Here is a 24,962-nt window from a genome sequence, read left to right as displayed (position 1 = left end):
TACCATATTATTTTTATATGTTTATAAAGCAAAATCATGCAGTGATAGTTACAGATTTTGTTTTTTCTTGGTTGACAAGGCTTCGAGCATTATGTGACACACGTTTTGTTCATTTTCCAAACAGTCCAGGGTAATTTTCCAGCAGGAAGGCGAGAGGAGCTTTCATTCGTTCTACCAGGTAAATATGTGCGCACCTGTGTTTATTTGCATGTAATCATTAAGGTTGTTTGTTAAAGGTTCCCTGTGCATGCACATATGGATTCACATGAATGCAAATGCAGCGGTGTCTCATTAATTCAGTGATCAACAGTGAGCAGTAGTGCAACAATAAACACTACTGAGTGCAATCAAAGTAAACTGCAACCTAGTAAACACTGATGAAAACAGTCTGTAAATATGTTAGCTGGACCTTGAAGACAGACAACACATTTTGGCAGGGAAATCTGGATGAAAACACAATTTTAGTTTATTTTTAGAAAAGCTTCACAGGGTCCCCTTTTTAATATGCAAAATACAGACTCAGCAGCAGGATTCTGAATCCCTGCAGCATTTCTGAGTCAAAAGACCTTTTGTTTCCAAATGTGGGAGGATAGTGAGTTGAGGTTGTTTGATGTTGAATTTATTTGTTTATTTATTAGGAACCCCCATTGGCTGTAACACAGAGCACAGCTACTCTTCCTGGATTCCATTTTAAAAATATACATGAACATGTTTCAAAACAACACTAATATTCCGCTAATATCAAAGAGCATAGAAACAATAGTGGCAATCTGTGTTGGTAAAGAAATCCAGGTAAAGAAATTCCGGAAATTAAATAGTTGCAGTACTCATTGAGATAAACTCCACAACCGTTGCCGTAGAAACTTGTCAAATGAAACTCTTTCTTTGTTTGATGTTTGGCAACCTGTTTCAGATACTCAAACACTTTTCTTATCACAAAACAAATGTGGCCTAGATTTCATGATACCTTTGTGTATATATAACAAAAGCTGTGCCTTTAAGTTATCGGTAAGTCCAGATAATTGTTTATGCATCTCGTGCAAATTGGTAGGAGCAGTGCAGAACTAGTCCGGCTGCCCTGTTCTGCACTCTAAGTTGTTTTATATGTTTTTGTTTGTTTGTTTATTGCTTGCTGAGCATGAGGAGCATACTAATAGGTCTGCTATTTGAACCAGAAAAGCAAACATTTTTAGTTAAGGGTATCATTTAGACAATTTCCTGAACTTGGGAAAAATTCCACGGAGTAAACATCTTTTCTTTTTCTTTTTACTTTTCCTAAATGGCTTAACTTAAGATTGGCATGCTAATGGCTCAGGCTGCAGCATATTTCTGTTCTATATGATTAACACGTGCAAAGTTTCAGTCAACAGCATTAAAAACAACAAAGTATTTTCTTTGTTATCCTTCACTAGCTACTCAGAGGAGCTCCAGATTCCCTTTTACGCTCGCTTCACATCCAGAAGGACCCAAAAGCATACAATTTCATCAAAGTTGGAGGCCAGCTTAAGGTAATCTAGGCAATTTATATACATTGCAATTCACATATGAACTTTGTTGTGGTTTTGTTTTTAAAAAATGAAACTATTAAGATGTGTTTATAGAACTGGCAAAGCATGAAAACCCCTAAAAGAATGTCAGCGTGACAGTAAGTTTGTTTGCACTGGGATAAATACAATCAAGCACACGATTTGCAGATGTGTCTGTCCTGACCACAGTTTATAGGCTTTTTTGAAACAAACCACGTAACTCCCATATTTGGAGCACAAGTGGAAAAAATAATTTCATTGATTAACAATTCAAAGTCACGGTGCATTAAATTCACTGTGGTCTCTTGAGATATGTTTTAATTCAGACTTCTGCTGTGTGTTGCCATCTTTGCCTGAGCTTAATGAGTAGGAACAAAACCACTTGACAGCAACAAATTGCCTGACGTCATGGAACAAAACACCACCACACAGCCGAGGTGGCGGTTTGTACACAGTTCGCCTCAGCGACTCCTGTTTTTATAGGAAAGCATCTCAGCTAAGAGCTGGTTTGTTATTTAATTAACACGTGATATCCTGACTCGATTGATTAGAAGAGAAAGGAGAAAGCACAAAGACTAAACAGAAAAACATTGTAAACTGTAACATTGTATACTAACATCTGTATTTGTTCCATTGAACCATTAAGGGGGATAAATGTTGAAAAGATGTTAGGCTTTGCTGATTGTTTCCTGTTTCCTTCCAGTTATTTGTTTTGATCCGCTTTCAGTGTCTCTCCTTCTTCTCTCCAGTCTTGCATCAACGATGGTGCTGATTTCAAAGCTGTAGCTGATGCCATGAAAGTGATCGGTTTCACAGGGGATGAGATTCAGACTGTTTACAAGATCCTGGCAACCATCCTGCATCTGGTAATGCCCAGTAATACGACAACTCTGCTTATTTCTTTTGCCAGCTGTGTCCCAGTGTATGTCTGTGAAGGTTCTCAGTCATCCAGGTCATGGAAACTTCTCTTAGAACTGAAGAAGCTTCTTGGATGAGAGGTGAAGCATCTTCAAGAAACTTAAAGAAGTCCACTCACTTTAATTTCCAAGCTCCTTAGATGTCCCAGAGTACAAACTCTTATTACTTTTATTATTACTTGGGATAAATCAGAAGAATTATTAAATGTCCAGCCCCAATACTAAAGCGACGCACCTAATATTGGCCTCTGGGGTTGGTAGGAGGTTGCCTGGGTCCTGCGGATCTTGCAGGTGCTCCATCAGATTGGGATCTGTGGAGTTTTGGAGGATGGGTCAAGACTTAGGACCTTTATGGTGTTCCTAAATAAAATCTCTAGTGTAGTGGGGTGCATTGTACTGCTGTGGGAGGCCAGTCCAGTCAGGGAGAGGTTCCTTAAGGCTAGATCAGTGTTCAAGTGGGTGGTATGTGAGTTAGACGTGAATACACGGAGCCAAGAATTCCCCTGAAGATTGATAAGGAACGAGACGATGAGTTATTCAGTGCACCTGACAGTGGTTTTGTTGATGTGGCTGATTTGTGTGGGGTGAATGAGAATTTTTATTTATTTTTGTTACTGTATATAGTGTTTGTCGCATAATCAGATCATATTTACACTTTTAAAATGTTGTTTATGCTTTGTTTTATGATTTTTATGTCTGTTTATTCAAAGCAAATTCCTGAAAATTATTTCAGTTTAGTGGTCGTTAAAAGACGAGCACCACAACGTTATTAAAGTTTAGTTGGGTTAAGCAGAATATGTTCCTCATTTAAGTTAAATTTCTCACGTAGCGTAGACGTTTTACTTTAGTATTTCATGCCATAAATACTAAGCCATTGTCTTTGTTCTATATTTTAGGGAAATTTGACATTTGGAGTGGACGGTGATGTGACCCTGATAGAGAACACAAAGCTGGTGTCTGTGATCAGGGAGCTGCTGTCCACCAAGGAGGAAAACGTGGAGAAGGCGTTGCTTTATCGCACGGTAGCCACGGGACGGGATGTCATTGAAAAACAGCACACAACACAAGAGGCCAACTACGGGCGGGACGCGCTAGCCAAGGTTATTGCTGTGAATACTCGATATGTTCACGGTGGCCTGTGGGCCAGCACCTGTAGGTCTGTGATATTTTGCTCAGTGCTTGGTGATATTTCTACTGCTGTTCACACTGATTCACACTTGCATGAGTCACAGTGTTATGACTCGAGACAGAGGCTGGAGACTGTGGAGGATGTAATGTTTGTGGGCAATTGCAGGACCAGCACTGTGGGTTGTGACTCATATATTTTGACATTTAACTTCTCTAACTGTTAATTGCACACTGGGTGATCTTGTGCCCATGAGCAAGGCACTTGCTCACCAGCAAGCTGCCAAGGAGTCCAAAACAAACAATTCACACTGCGATTTTGTCGTCCACAGGCCATGTATGAGCGCTTGTTCTGCTGGATTGTGAGTCGCATCAATGACATCATTGAGGTGAGGAACTATGACGCCAAAATCCACGGGAAAAACACTGTCATCGGGGTTCTGGACATCTATGGATTTGAGATTTTCCAGAACAACAGGTCTGTATAAGAAAGAATAATTAAATAAAATATTTTAAAAAAAGGAGAATTTCCAATACATTTGTCTTTGTATCTTGTTGTAAAACACATTGCATTTAATGTTACTATTCTTTATGCTGCAGCTTTGAACAGTTCTGCATCAACTACTGTAATGAAAAGCTGCAGCAGCTCTTCATCCAGCTGGTGCTAAAGCAGGAACAGGATGAGTATCAGAGGGAAGGCATCCCCTGGAAACACGTAAGAAGAAAATACTCTAACTTTTCAGTGATCATTAACATGTTTTATCAAGTAGTTTTCATTTAAGATCCTTTCGTACATCATCATATGGTATTTAATTTGCCTGCTTGTATATTTTCGTTTCATCATGGTTACTTTTACTCCTTTGTTTCCTTTATTAGATTGATTACTTCAATAACCAGATCATTGTTGACCTGGTGGAACAGCAGCATAAGGGCATCTTTGCTGTGCTGGATGAAGCCTGTATGAATGTGGGCAAAGTCACTGATGAGGTTTTTCTGCAAGGACTCAATACGAAGCTGGCTAAGCATGCCCACTACACCAGCCGCAAGGTAGGGAAAATGAAGTGCGCGCTGTGCTGTCTCTATCTTCTTCTTTTTTTGAACTCAGCAGCTTCTCCTTTAAATGGGTCAGAAGTCTGATTGCTGTCTGGCTTTCAGTAACCCAAATATGTTTTAGACTGTGATTTCAGCAACTTTCTGACATTTTATGGACAAATATTAAACAAAATAGCACATTAATCAATCTAAAAACACATGATGGCTGTAATTTTCATCTCAATCCAGAGCAATATGTACAGGGAATATTTCTGCAGCACAGTTTAATCAAATATTTTTTTCATAATTTCCTGCTATCCCTTAGATCCAAAACTACACGCTTTTCAGCAAACTTTGATGTAAAAAATCAAGGCTGTTTGCTTCTAATGAGGCATTGTGTGGCTATAGTAACCTGAGAACAGCAGAGGGCAGATTACACTGTGCAGTAGCGATTAGTGCTTGGGGAAAGAGACTGAACATGATCCCGTTAGCTTTAATAATCAGCCAGGCTTACAGTGTAATTCACTCTAATGGTCTGTGCAGACCATTAGACTAAACATAAGCCAATTTAATTTGCAAACATCCTTTGCTTTCTCCGGGAGATCAGATGGCTTACAATGAGGTTAAGGTGACTTGCCGTCATAGATCTGGTTTGCGTGTATGTAGCTTTTTCTAGTGCTGTTTAACATGTAAAAGGTTGTCTGGAGCAGCTGATGATTAGTGTTCAAATCCAGGAGGTGTTTTTATTTTTAGGGCTGCAGTTTTCTGTGTGGACACAAGGGGGCATCAGCTGTGAGTGAAAGAGCTTCTTGGAGTCTGACTCAACACTTTGCACAAGTGATGTCACTGGCAGCCAATGAGAGTTTGTGGAGCTGGTGCTTTGCTGTGTTGGTATAAGTAGTGGAGAATGCGTATTTACAAATGCATGAGGGGAGCCATGCAGAGAAAAAGAGAGGAAGAAAAGGAGAGAGGAGGGAGAGGGTGATAGAGTGAAAATAAATGATGACAGGTGGTAGGTAAACATCTCTGTATATTTCTGGGCAGCATACTGTGGATCAAAATACTTAAAGCAACAGGCTACAAAGTAAGTCACTGTGTCAAAACTGTTGAAAGGCTGCATAGTCCCATGTGATGTGAAGAAAGAATAGTGAACGGTAGGCAGTGAACCCTGCAGTTGCTGTTATAGTTCAAAGTGAATGAAGTGCACTGTGACATAGAAACTGTGAATAAAGCCAGGATGAGTCAAGATCAGGTAAAGATTGTACTGTGGGGTGTATTCCTCTTACCCTCTTATCATCTTGGAGTCAGTATTCCCCTCGCCATCACTCTTCTGCTACACTCCGACCTCCTCCTGCTGCTGGTAGCAGACTTCTGACTTTGAAAGGCATGTGAAGTGGTGGGTTTGAATGTAAAGTGATCCAGCTGCTACTTCCTGGAACCAATATTGGCATGAATAAATATTATCCAGAGACTTTCCTCCTGCAGTGTCTGGACTACTGTACAATGTGGAGGCTGTTAATGTTGCCAGGCAGTATTGCCATAATGAGTGAATTGTAGGGGCCTTTAGTCAATCTCTGGGGCATTTTGGGGGGAATAAACGGTGCGTATTACCATTTAGATTAACATCTTTTCAAAAGTTAATTTGTCCAGACCCCACAAGAGATGAGCTTTCCAAGTAACATTGAATGCAGAGAAGATGATCTTTGAATGATCTGAAACAAAAAAAACAGCAGTTAAATTAAATGTTCTGCTTATTGCAAGAGCATGAAAGTGGATGAACTGAAGTGTAGCGAGTGTCTTCTCCTTTTTACCTCTTAGCTGTAAAAGGCTGATGGGGTGTTGTGGCAGAGAATCTCAGAGAAGTTCAAATCTCACTCACCTTGACCTCAAGATCAGAGGTCATGTTTTTTGGAAATCTTGTGAATGCAATAACTTGAAAACAAAACAATGTGGTATTTTCAAATTGATACCATAGCTATATGTACTGGGAGGCTGAGAGGTAACACCAGCAGCCGCCAGTATTTTTAACATATATAAGTAAAAACACTGCTGTTATATGCACCCCTTCACAATATAATAGTAAGCAGCACCCTCAAGTGTATTTCTATAGCTTTTCAGCTGTCCTCAGTTAAAGTTTGATGTACCCTATAGAAAAACAGCAAAAGAACAACAATAATGACATGGAAACAAGTGTAAAAGTGCTTTTTGTTTATAACATATTTAAAGCTTCAAGTCTGTCTGATCCAGTCTGTTGTCATACTGTATATATTTTTAGTTTTTTTGCCTGGGGGCTCGCAGTGCTTTCCCCAGTACTGAATGAAACAGCAGCAAAGAGACAGACAGGACATCTCACTGCATTCAGTCTTATTTGCTTTTTGTGACAGCCAGGTAAAGTTTTTGACCCAAAAGAAGGAGAAAGCTACATGCATGATATGTGCAGAATGTAGCTTTTTTTTTTTTTAATCGGTTATTCCTCACTTTTTAGAATTGTTCACAAATTATGTACGTCTTGCAGACCTGTGGTCTTATTGAGTCTATGTTTTATGTCAATGTAGTACTGAAACTAAAATGGGAGACTTGGAAAAGGAAAACATGCACATCAAGAGAAAATGCCACTTTGCCATATGAAGGATGAAAAACGCAGATCATCATTCTGGTGTTGGCCTGATGTGTCCTGTTCTGAATGTCTGCAAAGGTTCTCAGTCATCCAGGTCATCGTAGTCTAAGGAGCTTGGACGCTCCAGATGCTTTTCTTTCCAAGCTCCTTAGACTCAAGTTCTGAATGTTTTTCTCTGTTATTTGTTTATTTATGCAGTGCAGACATCAGAGTAATGTTGCATGAACCTGATCTTTACACAAGAATTTTATAACTGTTACACTGAATGTTTGTCCTATTTGGCCGCTCTATGGATTATTTAAATAACGTAGACTGTGTTAGAGTCTAGGGTTGCCACCGTCATCATGCCTAGGCATCTTTATTTATATTGCACTGTTAGTGTTAAATTATTTTTTTTATAACTATACATATATTCTACAGGGAGTGCAGAATTATTAGGCAAGTTGTATTTTTGAGGAATAATTTTATTATTGAACAACAACCATGTTCTCAATGAACCCAAAAAACTCATTAATATCAAAGCTGAATGTTTTTAGAAGTAGTTTATAGTTTGTTTTTAGTTTCAGCTATTTTAGGGGGATATCTGTGTGTGCAGGTGACTATTACTGTGCATAATTATTAGGCAACTTAACAAAAAACAAATATATACCCATTTCAATTATTTATTTTTACCAGTGAAACCAATATAACATCTCCACATTCACAAATATACATTTCTGACATTCAAAAACAAATCAGCGACCAATATAGCCACCTTTCTTTGCAAGGACACTCAAAAGCCTGCCATCCATGGATTCTGTCAGTGTTTTGATCTGTTCACCATCAACATTGCGTGCAGCAGCAACCACAGCCTCCCAGACACTGTTCAGAGAGGTGTACTGTTTTCCCTCCTTGTAAATCTCACATTTGATGATGGACCACAGGTTCTCAATGGGGTTCAGATCAGGTGAACAAGGAGGCCATGTCATTAGTTTTTCTTCTTTTATACCCTTTCTTGCCAGCCACGCTGTGGAGTACTTGGACGCGTGTGATGGAGCATTGTCCTGCATGAAAATCATGTTTTTCTTGAAGGATGCAGACTTCTTCCTGTACCACTGCTTGAAGAAGGTGTCTTCCAGAAACTGGCAGTAGGACTGGGAGTTGAGCTTGACTCCATCCTCAACCCGAAAAGGCCCCACAAGCTCATCTTTGATGATACCAGCCCAAACCAGTGCTCCACCTCCACCTTGCTGGCGTCTGAGTCGGACTGGAGCTCTCTGCCCTTTACCAATCCAGCCACGGGCCCATCCATCTGGCCCATCAAGACTCACTCTCATTTCATCAGTCCATAAAACCTTAGAAAAACCAGTCTTGAGATATTTCTTGGCCCAGTCTTGACGTTTCAGCTTGTGTGTCTTGTTCAGTGGTGGTCGTCTTTCAGCCTTTCTTACCTTGGCCATGTCTCTGAGTATTGCACACCTTGTGCTTATGGGCACTCCAGTGATGTTGCAGCTCTGAAATATGGCCAAACTGGTGGCAAGTGGCATCTTGGCAGCTGCACGCTTGACTTTTCTCAGTTCATGGGCAGTTATTTGGCGCCTTGGTTTTTCCACACGCTTCTTGCGACCCTGTTGACTATTTTGAATGAAACGCTTGATTGTTCGATGATCACGCTTCAGAAGCTTTGCAATTTTGAGACTGCTGCATCCCTCTGCAAGATATCTCACTATTTTTGACTTTTCTGAGCCTGTCAAGTCCTTCTTTTGACCCATTTTGCCAAAGGAAAGGACGTTGCCTAATAATTATGCACACCTGATATAGGGTGTTGATGTCATTAGACCACACTCCTTCTCATTACAGAGATGCACATCACCTAATATGCTTAATTGGTAGTAGGCTTTCGAGCCTATACAGCTTGGAGTAAGACAACATGCATGAAGAGGATGATGTGGACAAAATACTCATTTGCCTAATAATTCTGCACTCCCTGTATATATGGAAGTGTTTTTTGGTGTTTGAGGAATGTAAAATGGATTTATGGCTTTGTATAGATATGCTTTTTTGTTTTGTTTATTAGCCAAAGCTTTATCTTATGTTTAGAACGCACTCTACTTGCCTCAATAGATATGTTTTAGATAAAAACAAATAGAGATAGATGTTATTTACCATGCCAAATCATTTTAGAGTTCCTCTTTAAAATGATGACACTCAGTGAGCTTGAAGTGACGTTTTAATTGAAGTGGAGGCTTCATGTCTAGTTTGGTACTGACTGATGTTGGAGCTGGTGGGTGGCTGGATACACACACTTAAACCTAAAGTGTTAAATACCTGTATTATTGAAAAAACGCTGACAAATTTGCTCACAGTCTTTGGTCACGTGTTGTCTTGGCAGTTAAGGAGCTGTGATATGCAAACTGCTGTATATTTTACTCCACACATGGAGTGTCACATGACAAGCCCACAGTTGTTTTTCTGGAAACTCTTATAAAGTAAAAAAAACCAAAAAACTAACCCATGAGAATTTTGTTAGTATGTCTGTGTTATCCGTCAGGTATGGAATGGATTTGGAATTTCTTGGTCATAAAAAATGAAACATTTTAGAAGTTAAATAGTGTTGTCATTGCTGACACAGGGTCACTGAAAAAAACAGAGCCAGCAAGAGAGAAACTGTATATTACTGTGACCTCAAAACAGATGCCCTAACCTACATTCATATGCAAATTAGTTTTTGGGAAAGTTTTAAAATGTTCAAGGTTTTGAGCATTCAAGGAGAACACGAGCTCTGCAGCCTTGAAAGACTAACAGAAGCACTCTCACCTCATAGCTCAGAGCTCCTCAAGTTGGCAGGATGAAAGTGTGAAGATGTAGGGAGACCGAAAGAAGAGGAAAGGGAAAGTGAGGTGCAATGTGAGAGACTGGGAGTTGTTATGTGAGGGGAAGTGAGATGTGCACATTCCGCGAGAGAAATGAAAGGGGTGAAGCACAGTTTTATGAAAACAAGAGCTAGGTATTATTGTATTCTTTCCCTCTCCCATCAAAATAGATTCCATGAGCACATAGATGTTTCCAACAAAGTAATAACACTAGATAACCTACCCATCGATAAAAGACAAGGAAAATCAGACATCTGAGTAACAAAAGAACCAGATAATTATCGAAATGGCTTAAAGGTTGTGCAAAAGAGAGAGAACATTGCTTTCAACCAAGCTGCAGCTTCCAGAGTTGAAAAATGAAACCAGCACCAAGACTGCAGTTCCTTTAATGATATTCAATATAATCATCTGATATGTAATGTGACAGGCAGTACAGCCTGTTGCTAGCCTTAGCCAATCGTTTAGGGTGGAGCCCTAAATAATCTAAATATGGTAGCTCTAAATGAACCAAAGGTCCAGACGGTGATGGCCAGTGTGCTGCAGTCAAGGCTTCAAAGTCAGAATTCACAAATCAATGAACATCACCTCATTGGCTAAGTATGTCTGTGATCTTTATAGTTATTTGGCGGCTTGAGGAAAAACTCAAGAATAATATTTGCGAGTAGTTACCGGATGTGTAAAAATAAGCGATTGTGTTTGCCTCTATTCAAAATGAAGATGTCATCTGTTGCTTTATAAAGAAAAGCCAGGTCCAAGGTCAACTGAGCAACTCTGTTTTCCATGCGAAGGATATGAATGTATTTGTGTGTTATATAACTGCAACACCACAAGGGATTTGAACTTATTTAAACTGCACTCATCATGCAGTTAAAGTGTGGGCTTTCAGCTTTAATTCAAGGCCATGTTCAAAAGTAAGTAAACCTACATACAGTAATTTTGAGTTTAAGCTTATTTGTATGACTTTAAACGCTGAAGCTTTGCTATCAATGAACCCACAGACATCAGCAGATGCTGGATTTCATTTAACTGAGATATGTTGTCAGGCATTGCTTAGTGCTGCTTGTGTGTGGTTGTTTGGGCATTAAGTGTTGTCTTCAGTAGGTGAAAGGCATGCTCAACTGGGCTGAGGTCAGAAGAGTGAGCCATTTGAGAACCATTTAGTTGGCTTTAGCAGCTCTACGCTCTCTTTTCTGCTCTGTTTTTGATACGATTATGAAAGCTCACACCTATCAATTTAGCATTTCTCAGTATAGACAGTATAGATATTTATTTTGGGCCATGTCATCAATAAACACCAGTGATGCAGCTTCATTTCCAACTATACATACCTGCATTATGCATAAAGATGCTCAGAGATGGGCAGTAACGCGTTACTTGTAAACGCGTTACTGTAATCTGATTACTTTTTTAAAGTAACGAGTAAAGTAAGGGATTACTATCGCAAAAACGGTAATTCGATTACCGTTACTTTCCCGTAAGCACGCTGCGTTACTGCGTTACTAAAACCGTGATTTTTTTGTTTTTTGTTTTTTGTTTTTTGCGAGAGTGTCTCATGACAATGACGTAAGCGAGTGCGACGTTTGTGACAACAGCTGTGTGCAGATCAACAATGGATAATACAGTGGGGCAAAAAAGTATTTAGTCAGCCACCGATTGTGCAAGTTCCCCCACTTAAAATGATGACAGAGGTCAGTAATTTGCACCAGAGGTACACTTCAACTGTGAGAGACAGAATGTGAAAAAAAAATCCATGAATTCACATGGTAGGATTTGTAAAGAATTTATTCGTAAATCAGGGTGGAAAATAAGTATTTGGTCACCTCAAACAAGGAAAATCTCTGGCTCTCACAGACCTGTAACGTCTTCTGTAAGACGCTTTTCTGTCCCCCACTCGTTACCTGTATGAATGGCACCTGTTTGAACTCATCATCTGTATAAAAGACACCTGTCCACAGCCTCAAACAGTCAGACTCCAAACTCCGCCATGGCCAAGACCAAAGAGCTTTCGAAGGACACCAGGAAAAGTATTGTAGACCTGCACCAGACTGGCAAGAGTGAATCTACAATAGACAAGCAGCGTGGTGTGAAAAAATCAACTGTGGGAGCAATCATCAGAAAATGGAAGACATACAAGACCACTGATAATCTCCCTCGATCTGGGGCTCCACGCAAGATCTCATCCCTTGGGGTCAAAATGATCATGAGAACGGTGAGCAAAGATCCCAGAACCACACGGGGGGACCTGGTGAATGACCTGCAGAGAGCTGAGACCAAAGTAACAAAGGTCACCATCAGTAACACACTACAACGGCAGGGAATCAAATCCCGCAGTGCCAGACGTGTTCCGCTGCTGAAGCCAGTGCATGTCCAGGCCCGTCTGAAGTTTGCCAGAGAGCACATGGATGATACAGCAGAGGATTGGGAGAATGTCATGTGGTCAGATGAAACCAAAGTAGAACTTTTTGGTATAAACTCAACTCGTCGTGTTTGGAGGAAGAAGAATACTGAGTTGCATCCCAAGAACACCATACCTACTGTGAAGCATGGGGGTGGAAACATCATGCTATGGGGCTGTTTTTCTGCCAAGGGGACAGGACGACTGATCCGTGTTAAGGACAGAATGAATGGGGCCATGTATCGTGAGATTTTGAGCCAAAACCTCCTTCCATCAGTGAGAACTTTGAAGATGAAACGAGGCTGGGTCTTCCAACATGACAATGATCCAAAACACACCGCCCAGACAACAAAGGAGTGGCTCCGTAAGAAGCATTTGAAAGTCCTGGAGTGGCCTAGCCAGTCTCCAGACCTCAACCCCATAGAATATCTGTGGCGGGAGTTGAAAGTCCGTGTTGCTCGGCGACAGCCCCAAAACATCACTGCTCTCGAGAAGATCTGCATGGAGGAATGGGCCAAAATACCAGCTACTGTGTGTGCAAACCTGGTAAAGACCGATAGTAAACGTTTGACCTCTGTTATTGCCAACAAAGGTTATGTTACAAAGTATTGAGTTGTATTTTTGTTATTGACCAAATACTTATTTTCCACCCTGATTCATGAATAAATTCATTACAAATCCTACCATGTGGATTCATGGATTTTTTTTTCACATTCTGTCTCTCACAGTTGAAGTGTACCTCTGGTGCAAATTACTGACCTCTGTCATCATTTTAGGTGGGGGAACTTGCACAATCGGTGGCTGACTAAATACTTTTTTGCCCCACTGTATATCGAGTGCAGGAGAGAGTATGAGCGTGCAGCGTTTAAAGTGTGGAAGTACTGACCTTACTTTGAGTTTGATTCCATAAAAAGTGACAAAAACATTAGCGTCCGTTGTGCGTGGGAAGAAAACTTCTTTTTACAGCGGGAAAAAAAACCCTGTAAACAAGCACCGAGTGCGCTACGACGTAATGGGAAATTCACAGAGAAACTCGCGTATTCTTCCACTGACCGCTGCGGCACACCTGCACCAGGGCAAACCTCCGCCTACCCCACTCCTGCTTTACAGGTGAAAATAGAGCAACAGGACCGCTAGTCTTTGACTTTATTTATTTTCTGCTGTGTTTTACTTGCATCTATTTGAAAGACTGAGTGTAAACACAAAAAATATTTTATTTTATGTGCTGGAATGTGCAGAAAATAAGTTTAAATGTTAAACTAATTTCTTCAAGTCAGAGAATGGTGCATATAATTTAATTTTTGCTTGATGCATAAAGTTAAAAGATTAAAACTGATAAAACAATTTTTTTTAAAAAGAGACTTTTTCATTTGATTACATTTTGTATGATGGATTATGTAGAAAAAGTAGAATTGGGCTGAAAGATCTATCACTTTATCACCTATTCAGGTTGTAAATCATGTTTATAAAAAGTAACTAAGTAATTAATTACTTTTGAAAAAACGTAATTAGTAAAGTAACAGGATTACTTTTTTGGGGGAAGTAATCAGTAATTAGTTACTGATTACTTTTTTCAAGTAACTTGACCAACACTGAAGATGCTTTAGTTATTCAGGTTACTGTCAGACAAAATAACAGAAAGACTTGTAGGTATAACTCGGTGTAATTCATTAGAATTACTTCATAATGATCCTAAATAACAAAAGCACTATAGTGTAAAATTAAATAAAGCAGTTTGAACGTGAAGGAAGGTTCAGTGCTGTATAAAAATCCATTGCCTTTCACTGGTTATTTTACTAATAAACTGCTTGCTGAGTGTATACGAAATGTAAACCATTTCTGCTTCAGTGTGCAGTAGTCGCATGAGAGCCTCAAAAGCTGATGAGATGGAAATGAGACATGCAGAGCAAGAGATTGAGTCAGAGATCAATTCCAGGAAATGTTCACATAACACGATCTACCGTAATGTTCTCACTCTGCTTCCAGGACTGAATGATGCTACGCTGTCGTCTGGCTTCAGCTCACAAAATGTGACGCACAAATACGTACGCTCTGCAGTGTTCGTTCATTCGCTACATACTACATGTGGACATTAAATTTGGCACGCCGTTGTCAAAGTAAGAAGAGAGAGCATTCCTAAACCGTTCTTTCAGGTCTCCATATGTCATGTTGCGTTGGAGTCTGCTGATCTGAATTTCTTTTCATTTGCTTCCAGGCTTCTCAGCCTTGTTATGAATTAATCAGGCAGTTTTGATGCATGGGAGCTGCGGGCTTGTTTACAGAGAATTCTCACCTAAAGGGAAGCACTTGAATCTGATGCGAGTGATACATCAGTCAGATTTTTGCTTTTGGCGCCATAAAATCCAGCTGTCTCCAGTTTTTGTATCAGCCTGTGTGTGCTCGACTCAACACTTTAATCACACTGAAATCTAACTAGTTTCATAAATGTAATGACTCATCGCTAACAAACTGTGTAGTTTGACTGTGTCTACACGCCTCGTCGCCTTTTTACTTGATTTTTTGTCTTCTTGCACCACAAACACTGAAATGTAAAAGCCTTATTGTTTAAATATTTCTTTTCTATTTTAGTCTGCATGGTATGTTTGTAGGCTCACAGTTACACAACAATTTAAACACTTGCTGTAAAGTTGTAGACAGTGATTGGCCTTTTCAGTTTTTACTGCAAGTTATTGGGTATGACCCTGATTACAAAGCGGAAAACCACAAACAGTAGAGACCAGCTATTGAATTAGATGTCAAATCTGCAGTAGCTTATTGTGTTATGTCTCAGTGTTTACCACTGATTTGAATATTGTTTGTAAGGGCGTTGTATCTGGGCTTGCGTGTGTATAACCTTAACATTTTTGCTAACAATTGGGTGGATGGATTATCTTTATAAGTTTCTTCCCTCGTAACACAGATATTTTATTTGGCCGTAACATTTTAAATAAATGTGCTCAGGCAGCTGTTTTTGTAATTTAATGTGTGCTACTACCCAACCATTTACAAGCACACAGAGTTAGTTGTTCAACATAGAGCAGAATTTGATAGCTAAAGATCCAGAGATTCCCCTCAGGAGAAGATCTGAAAGGAGAGCAAATACCTCGTTTGCTCCATATCTGCTGGATTTTTGTCTGATTTTGTTTGTAGCTCCCAAGTGGCCCCAAAAAAAATCTGGTATTGCAGGTGTAAAGATTTTCAACAGGAAACACTGTGATTTGGGCTGCTGAAAAGTGTTATTGTTATACTGGATTTATTAAATAGAATAACATCAGCTTCATTTTCTAATCTATAATTTGCTAAAGCAATCACATGTTTGGTAGCATTTTGCAGTAAAATATCAGTTTTTCTGTTTTTTTATTAGCTTTTAAATCTTTCGTTGTTTCACTTTATATATTTCAATTTTCTCCCATCTGCTTTCACTGTTTTCTTTTTTTACCTTTCACATAGATCACAGCATCGCAGCATGTGGCATGCTATGGCGCGGCATACTAATGGGATGTACATGAGTATATGCTTGTGTATGTGTGTCCTCTGCCTTCTGCTACATGTATGAGTGCACATGGTGTACTAAGTGGTAAAGCTTTTATGGGCCATGTGTTGGTGATGCTAATCACTGAGATGCTGGTCATTAGTCCCAGGGATGCACAAGGTCAGCTGTAGCAGTCAGGATGGACACAGGCAGCTAACTGATGCCTCTAAGAGGAGAATCGGTGGCGTAAAACGGTTCAGCACCAGGACAGTCTGATGGTTGTTTCAGGGTTTGTACTCTGTCTGTTGGTGTCTGGATTAGCATGTAGTTTGATATGCTGGGTTTTAATGTCCTGACAGCTGCCACTCAGTGCACTGGGCATGAAACGTAAAATCCATCTCCTCATCTGCCACCTGCATTGTTGACTGCAGTGCCTAGTGTGAGTTCTTGACAGGCTTGGAGATAGTCAGATGCTTCTCATTGGGAGGTCTGGCTTGTGCCATCATAGATGGCTCTCCAGTCCAGAAGCTAGAGAGCAGGAGGGCACAGGTGGCAAACAGGACTGCAGGAAAAGTGATTGCAGGAGGTGATGGAAGGCGAGAAGCTGGCAGAAAGTGGGGCATTTCACATTAAGTTGGAGGTCACTTTTATTGACAGTTTAACAATAAAATCTGTTCAAAAGGGTTTGGTTTGCCAGAATGAGATCCACTGAACTCGTCTGTACAGAAACATGGCCGATGTGTCTAATGTAACAGCCAATGTCAAAACCAGTAGCCATGTTTCTGACATTTAATATTGGCTGTTACATTAAACAATAGTTGGACCTTAACTGCTTTAGTTATTGGACTAATGACAAGATGATCAACATTAACTTTGTATTTTAGGGTAAATGTAATTTTTGTACTTCAATTGAATCATTTTTAAGTAAAATTTTAAACATTTAACCTCCTAGTACCTGGCGTCCACATATGTGGACATCACATTTTGGGTTATTTAGACCAAAATACTCAATTTTGCCCTACAAGGGCCTGATATTCACTTACAAGGACATTATACTGCTACTGTTCTATGGAAATTTTAAATGAATATCCTCATATGTGGCTCTTATTTTTCTTAGACACAAAAATAAGGTAAAAAAAATAAAAAATCTGGTAATTCTTTGTTTCTACATTCATCAGGTCCCAATCAGCTCAAATATCAAAGAGAAATTAAAGAAGGAGGAGGTTAAAGAAAATTCATACCACAGTGCAGACATGTAGTGTAGTTTTTAGTATTGATGGTACATGTCTTTTTTTTTCTCAGATTGGACATTCGATCATTTTCATAGAAGCAACATATACATTGTTTTAGAAAACAGCAAAAAATTGTACCCCGGGGGTTTCAGACAGCATGGAACGTGCTGTTAAAAATGTTTTTAAAAAGCTACCTATCCTTCTGCTCCAATTCAGGGGGAGGCTGTAGCTCATCCCAGCTTTTACAGAACAAGTCACCAGTCTATGACAGAGCTACCACAGAGAGACAGACAACCAGTCACACTTAATTTCATAACTCTGGCTAATTTAGTGCCAGATTTATTGCGCCCACACGCTATTTTGTCCCTTTTAGTAAATCTGGCCCTTAGAATCACCAGTTACCCTTACCCCTGCATGCCATTGGACTGTGGGTGAAAACTGGAGTACTGAGACAGAACCTATTATCTTTGATTCATGAAAACATGCGTACACACAGAAAGGCCCCAGTCAGCCAGGGGTTTCACACCCAGGACCATACTGATGTGAATAAGGTCAGCTGTGTAACGTGAAACATCTACTTTTATCTTCCATTCTGCCTCCGTGCATACTGGCGGTTGGGTGCATACTTTGGAGGTTTTAATGAAGAACTATTCTCTAAGTGTCTGAACTCTACCAGAGGGATTATCCAAATCGTGTTTCTTGTTTGAGTGGACCTGAGGAGATCTAACAAGTAACTCCTATAGCAGGTCTGCTGAGTTGAAAACCAGTGTCTGTGGAAGCTGTAGCCTCACTCACATTTTCCATTTTTTCTTTTACATTTGTTGCCTCTCGCTTTGTTGATCTTTCCAATTACATATATGTTACCAAAGCCTGATGTCTGGCTCTTAGTGCTGCTTCAGTCCTTTATCTTCATGGTCAGGTATGTTCTGAACATACTGCAGAAGAATGAGTAACCTCTGCTTCAGTTTCTGCTGTCAGCTCTGTCCTGGTTGTTTTTATCTCGTCTTTTCTATTCAATTCAATTTTATTTATATAGCGCCAAATCACAACAAAAGTCGCCTCAAGGCGCTTTTCTCTGCTAATAAATGTTGAAACATGTGACAGCAATAAAAGGAAAAAGTGAAAATGACGTGTGGAAGCTTCTTATCACTGCTTTTTGTCGTTTTGACACCAGCTTATGTTACACTGTGTACCTGATGCGCTCGGCCCACAGTTCTTGTCTGTCTCTCGCCTTCTCACCTCAGCTCTCGCTCTGCTTCTTCTCTCTGTATTTAAATCCTCCCATCTCTTGTTGCCTCATCTCTTCTGCCTTCTATTCTTTTATCAAGATTATTTTAATGCTCGTTATTTTGAGGTTAAATGATATTATTTTTTGTTCTGTCTATCTTGTTTCCATTTTCATATTACCCGATCATTCTTTCTTCTTCCTCAGTTTCGTTTTATGTTTTTGGCTGTACCTGAAGTCCTTTTCTGTTTTTAATAAAATGCTTTGGCTGTCGGCAGTAATTTCTGCTAAACATGCATTTCATTTTTAAAGCAGAACAGGGTGAAACGAAGGCCAGAGTGGTCGTGCTTCTTTGTTTCTTTGTGAATATGAAAATTAATTTTAAACAATTTTTTTTTTCTGGCATCGTACATTCAAATTTTAAACTGCAAATCAGATAAAGCAAGCATGGTGACCAGGAACACCTTAGGCTTTGGGAACTCTCTTGTGGTCTTTTCAAATGTTTTGTACTTTTTCTTTTTCTCTGTTCTGCATATTTACATTCATGAGGTGAAGCTGTTCGCCATAATCACTATGTCCTACCTCTTAAATTAGCATCACTAGCATTTTTTTTTTTAAATTTCACTGAAATAACTGAGTTGCTCTGCAGTTATTATTTTAGTTATTCTTACATTTTTGCCTTGTTCACATTTTAGCAGCTTCTGTCTTTATATTTCTAAGATTAAAGATGAACCTATGTCATGGTGAGTCATTCATCTGCCCACAATTTACAACAATCACTCCTCCTCTTGATCAAATTTTAGTGAAACTTGCAAACAATGATCATTTAATAGGCCTTCACCCAAACTGTACTCTAGGTCAACACCAAGGTTTATTCTTTAATTTTATCTTTGAATTTTAATGGATCATGAGCTGAATGTGCTACCGCATCACTGACACTCTCATTAAAAATTGTTAACTTTTAAAATATCTTTACTGATGGCTTATATAACCTGATGGGTCATAGACCTTATTTTTTTAAAGTTGACGATAAAGAAAGTAAAATAAAGAAAAATATTTAAACTTTCCTTAAAAACACGTAGTTCTTTAAAAAAAAATTGCTCTGAATTTAGTGGCATCCCGAATGAAATTCCATTGTGGATACAAATTTTAGTGACTGTTAAGTTATATACGGGCAGCGTGCATCGAATGTTACATGTGAAACAACCTGAGAACATAACATTCCATTGGCAGGTGAATAATTTGAATTATATATATTTTAAAAATCAAAAGAATTGGGATTTACAAAAAATATAGATGTTAATAATCACTGTATGTGTGACAGTGTTTCCTCAGACTGGTCCACCCGTTATGGAGGAAAAGGTACATATAGACAGATATATCCATATGTACACTATTATTATAGTAAGATATTTGTGCTTTTTAAATACAACCTTTCAAAAAAAATACAAGTTGTTAACATAGTGTAGAAAAAAAATATGAGTCAGTACTGCACAGTACTGGTTAGTACTGTAGATTGTATTAGTGCTAATCTCACTGAGAATAAATGCAGCGATTTAAGTTGACCTAATAATTGTGCATCTACCCTTGCTTGTGGCTATTTCGTCTGACATCAAAGTCTCTGTGTTGCCATTATTCTGACCATTGTTCTTTCTTTTAAGTGGCTTCTTTCTCCGTAGATGAGCACGCACGCACGCAGCACCACAACCAGCACTACAGCAGTCTCAAACTTAATGCTAGGCTGAAACCCAGACACGGAGGAGGTGCTAACAACAGCGCTGCCAAGATTTGTGTCTTGTCTACATGTGTGCATCCTGCTTTTGTGTGTGTGTGTGTGTGTGTGTGTGTGTGTGTGTGTGTGTGTGTGTGAGAGAGATGGAGTGTATCTGATTGGGATGGATGAAGGGAAGTATGGCTTCCCACAGATGCAGGCTGTCTGTCTGATATAGCATCTGTTTGTCTGTCTGTTCTGTGTTTCAGTGTGTGTTTAAGGCTAATAACCCCTAAAAAGTGTGTTTGATTTTTCCAAACAGTTTATCTCCTATACTTGAGAGAAACATGAAGAATTTGCTGTACTTACTGAATGAACTGAACTTACTTATTTATTGAATTTAGACCATATAATATAATTTATATAGTACATATAGTATAAATAATAACTAAAATGTATAGTAAAAATGTAAAATGTATAACTAGAAAATGCATTTTCTGAAAAAACTGGACATAGCATACAAAAAACGTACAGAAATTTAAAAGTAGAAGAACAATATTGTGGATGCTTAATCAGCATCCACACTAATAACCAAAAATAAAGATAAATGTTTTTTATGGGATTTTCAGATATTCCAGGATCATTGGGATTGATCTGATAGAGTAGGGTTTCAGCCCAGATACAAGAGCAGCAGTGAGGTCCAGCACTGACAGGTGATGAGGCCTGGCCTGGCTCACAGCCGGTGTTCCAGTTCATCTCAGAGGTGTTAGATGAGGTTGAGCTCTGCACAGTCAAATTTGTTCCATGCCAAGCTTTCAAAAAATTCCCCGCTTGTGCAAGTAGCAACAGGAAAGGGACGTTCAGAACAGCATCTAAAATATTTTGGGAAGTGTGAGGCTTTTCTTTGTTCCTGTGTGTTAATGAGACAATTGATTTGTTATGCAAGTCAGGATGTTCTTAGTGTAGCATAAATATTGAGGATGGCTTTCTCTGACACAAAAAAGGGGATGACAGTCCGTCTTTTGCAAATTTCTGTTTGTTTTGAAGAAAAGCAAAAACATGCACAAAGGATTGGGCTTAGTTTTGGTGCTATAGGTTTGGGATTGTCACTGATTAGGATTAAACCACTGCAGTAAATTTTGTTCAGATAAGTTCTGAACCTTGGAGCAGAGCCACGGTAATATTTTAGTTTTAAAGTCTGTAACTTTTGAAAGGTTTACCTCTAGGTTCACACTACAACTTTGACTTTTCTGGACCTCCTAAAGTGAAGAGTTTCAGAAACACTGTTTACTCTGTTCACTCCGTTCTAGTTTGTAAAAGTCTGGAAACTGAGACCTGCGAAGCTCACACATATTTTGTGATTTCATTCTTCTTGTGTGTCTATAGTGATGGATCATGCTCCTTGTACCAGTATATTTCTTTGCAGTCTGTGGTTTTCACCCCCATGACCACCTTGCACTCAAGCTAGTTTCTGCCACACTTCTATCTTATTGTAAATCCAAGCAAAGACACTTTCACGCTTACTGTTTGCCATTGCAAACAACCAACCTTCTGGTTGCTAGTTATACCCCCCACACATGACCAGTGATATCAGGTGTTTACAGCCCTGGTGGTTTAAAGCTTACCTGAAATAGACAGGACATGTGTTCAGGGTAGCCTTAGAGTCTGTAGCTGTTTTCAGTCTTCCAGGCAACTAATTATGCAAGTAATTAGTAGATTAATTGCTTTAGAAAAATGTTTAACAAAATGAAGGAAAAGCAGAAAAAATGTCCTGCAGTCTAAACCCCAAAGAATTTAGTTTACAATTATATATTTAAAAAAAAAACCCCAAAACAAAACAGAATATTTTCACATATCTGAGGAGCCAGACCAAGCTTGTAGTATTTCTGCTGATGAATGAGTATGAAACAGCTGTTTATCATTATAAAAGACAAACTTTTTGTAGACCAAAGCCCTGTCCGTATACTTCTGGCAATACTCTATGACTCTCGGGCTTTTCTTTCTCGACCCATGTTTAGATATCCGTCCCAGGGGCTTTCACGGATTATTTTTTTCTCTCCTTGTTAAAAATCTTGCTGCTTCCTGTACCCTCACCCTTCTCTTCCTAATCACTTGTGTCTCCTTGGGATTGCGACAGAATCTCGGGATGCCTCTCACTCATATACACACACACACACTCACACACTTACTTTACCCAGCGGCACAGCCCATAATGAACTCGCTGCTGTGCAGTTGTGGATGAAATAAGAACCCTGATGTGCTCATCAGAGGCTGTTTCAGGGCTGCGGAAGACTTCTCTGCATCTCCATTCATGCTTCCTCCCTCTTTGCTCTGCTGTCACTGGCCTACATACATGTGTCAGTATATCACACACACACACACACACACACACACACACACACACACACTTTATTTTTTTTACTTCTGTCTCTTCCAATCACACCACATATATCCCTCTTCTTTCTCCTTGTCTCATCTCTGCTGCCATGTCTATTGCCTGTGCCTTGAATGTTTTCAGCACCTTCTTTTGTTTCTTTCTGTCCTCCCCCCTCGTTGCCCTGTTCTATGAGACATTATCAGTGACGACAGTCTTGGTGTTTTCTGCCCCGTTGCATCTACTTTTGCAGTAACAGCTCTGCCCATCACTCTATACAGTTTAACTTTAATAGTTTGTCATGTAGAGAGCTGCATTAAAGGCACTGGAGAAGAAAATAAAATCAGAAGGTTTTTTATGGGGTCGCCTGTGGCTCAGGAAATAAGCTGGGTCATCTACTAATCTCCGGCTCCTTTGCTCTGCGTATCTAAGGATCCTTGGGTAACATACCTAAACCCAGGTTGCCCCTGATGCATCTGTCAACCTTACGCTTTTCATAGCAAGAAGGTCCTGGGTTTGAACCCACTGGCCTGCTGGGGCAGTTCTGTGTGGAGCTTGCATGTTCTCCCAGTGCCTGCATATGTTCTCTCTGGGGCGTGTTAGGTCAACTTGTGAATGTGAGCTTGAATGGCCGTTGCTGTGTTGTCCCTGCAATGATGATGATCAAGCAACAATCAAAACGTGGCCTTCAAGTTAAGAAAACTTTGACCTTATTTATTATTAACCCTGGCGTACACTCTGTTGATGGTGTGGGTTTTTTTTAACCTCCTAAGACCCGAACTCTTCCACGGCATTCATTTTTAATTTCTCTTTGATATTTAGGTTGATTGGGGCCTGATGAATGTAAAAAGAAAGAATTACCAGATTTTTTTTTTTTTTTACCTTATTTTTGTTTTTAAGAAAAATAAGAGCCACATATGAGGATATTCATTTAAAATTTTGATAGAACAGTAGCAGTATAATGTCCTCGTAAGTGGATATCAGGCCCTTGTAGAGCAAAATTGAGTATTTTGGTCTAAATAACCCAAAATGTGATGTCCACATATGTGGACGCCAGGTCCTAAGAGGTTAATAGAGCTGTGAGGGGACTTAAATGTAAATCTGACCCATGTCTGCTTATTTTGGAGCTGAACACTTGTGATTTGAATTGGAAAGCTTAGGTAATGGGCTGTACAGTACTAACAAGCAGCACTGATGTAACACTACTTTATATTTTTAGATAAATGGTGAATGTCTCTTTCTTTGCCTTAAGGCTCTATGCTTTTAATACATTGTTCTGAGGAACACTTTACCGTGTCATTGCTCACTCGCTGCTCTCTCTTCTCGTCTGTCTCTGCAGCTCTCACCAACTGACAAGAGTTTGGAGTTTGACAGAGACTTTCGCATCAGGCACTATGCAGGAGATGTGGTGTAAGTATTGTAACGTTCACAAGAACCAGACGGTTGGGGTCTCAGTTTGTCCGTTTATTTGGCACATAAGCCAGCGGGTTGTTAACTCAGGGGGAAGCGCTCTCCAACTCCACCTCTCTTCAGCCTGGCACACACACAGAACAACCAGGTCCCACCCACCCCTTCCTGTACACCACAACCAAACATGAATCTTAAAGGAACAACAACAGTGTGCAGAGATCACCAACATGTCACTGTACAATAACACTTAACCATCGTTACACTGCCCCCCCAGCAATAAGTTCCTCGTCCCCGAGGGAACGACACAGTCTCTGAGGCGGGGTGGTAGCCTACGTTCCCTCCTTGACCTCCTGAGCCCCTGAGGTGGACGCGGAGCTTCGGGGCTTTGGGGGCTTTGGAGTCCGAGGGAGGGGAACGCAGCCCCGGTCGGGGGTCCCTCTGAGCAGGGTCACGGACGCTCTGTACACGTCCCTCTGGAAAGGAGGGGAGGGACTGCCCTCTGTAGGGGGCCATCCGGTCTCTGTGCAGCGCTACTATCCTCCCCCTAGGAGGCAACTGCACCCTGTAAACAACCTCCCCTACTCGCTCTAGGACGCTGCAAGGCCCCACCCAGCTGCTATCCAGTTTAGGACACCGTCCCTTCTTCCTCTTTGGGCTGTAGACCCACACCAGCTCCCCAGCATGGAAGTGCCTCCCCTTAGTGGTGATGTCGTAATTCCTCTTTTGGCGCAGGCCTGCCTTCGCCAGCTGCTCTCGGGCGTAGGAATGTGCAGAATCCAGCCGGTCCTGCAGCTTCCTTGCGTAGTCCCGGCCCGGTGGTGCCTCTGGCGCATCCGGGGGCTTCCCAAAAGCCAACTCTGCAGGAGTTCTCAGTTCTCTCCCTAACATGAGCAGGGCAGGCGTACATTGGGTGGAGTCCTGTACTGCCGACCTGTAGGCCATGAGGGTAAGGGGAAGATGGTAATCCCAGTCCCGTTGGTGTTCTGAGGTAAGGATGGCTAGCTGCTGGGCCAGCGTCCTGTTAAACCTTTCCACCAGCCCATCGCTTTGGGGGTGAAGTGGGGTGGTGCGGGT

General features: G+C 40.3%; 1 protein-coding gene across 1 annotated transcript in view; it reads left to right on the top strand.

Moving 5' to 3' along the window:
- Positions 1-24,962, top strand: part of myo1d (myosin 1D) — a 132,954-nt gene that overhangs the window by 25,372 nt on the left and 82,620 nt on the right. The window contains exons 5-12 of the mRNA XM_085361587.1: positions 125-178; positions 1,413-1,508; positions 2,276-2,392; positions 3,340-3,543; positions 3,901-4,046; positions 4,169-4,283; positions 4,445-4,615; positions 23,818-23,888. Coding sequence (XP_085217713.1) covers positions 125-178; positions 1,413-1,508; positions 2,276-2,392; positions 3,340-3,543; positions 3,901-4,046; positions 4,169-4,283; positions 4,445-4,615; positions 23,818-23,888 — 974 coding nt within the window. The remainder of the gene's footprint in view (positions 1-124; positions 179-1,412; positions 1,509-2,275; positions 2,393-3,339; positions 3,544-3,900; positions 4,047-4,168; positions 4,284-4,444; positions 4,616-23,817; positions 23,889-24,962) is intronic.

This window comes from Diplotaxodon limnothrissa, linkage group LG8 (assembly GCF_057381915.1).
Source record: "Diplotaxodon limnothrissa isolate DT_005_m linkage group LG8, D_limnothrissa_male_GT1.1, whole genome shotgun sequence".
NCBI lineage: Eukaryota > Metazoa > Chordata > Actinopteri > Cichliformes > Cichlidae > Diplotaxodon > Diplotaxodon limnothrissa.
The sequence above is the reverse complement of the archived record's forward strand: the minus strand, read 5'-3'. Positions and strand labels throughout refer to the sequence as shown.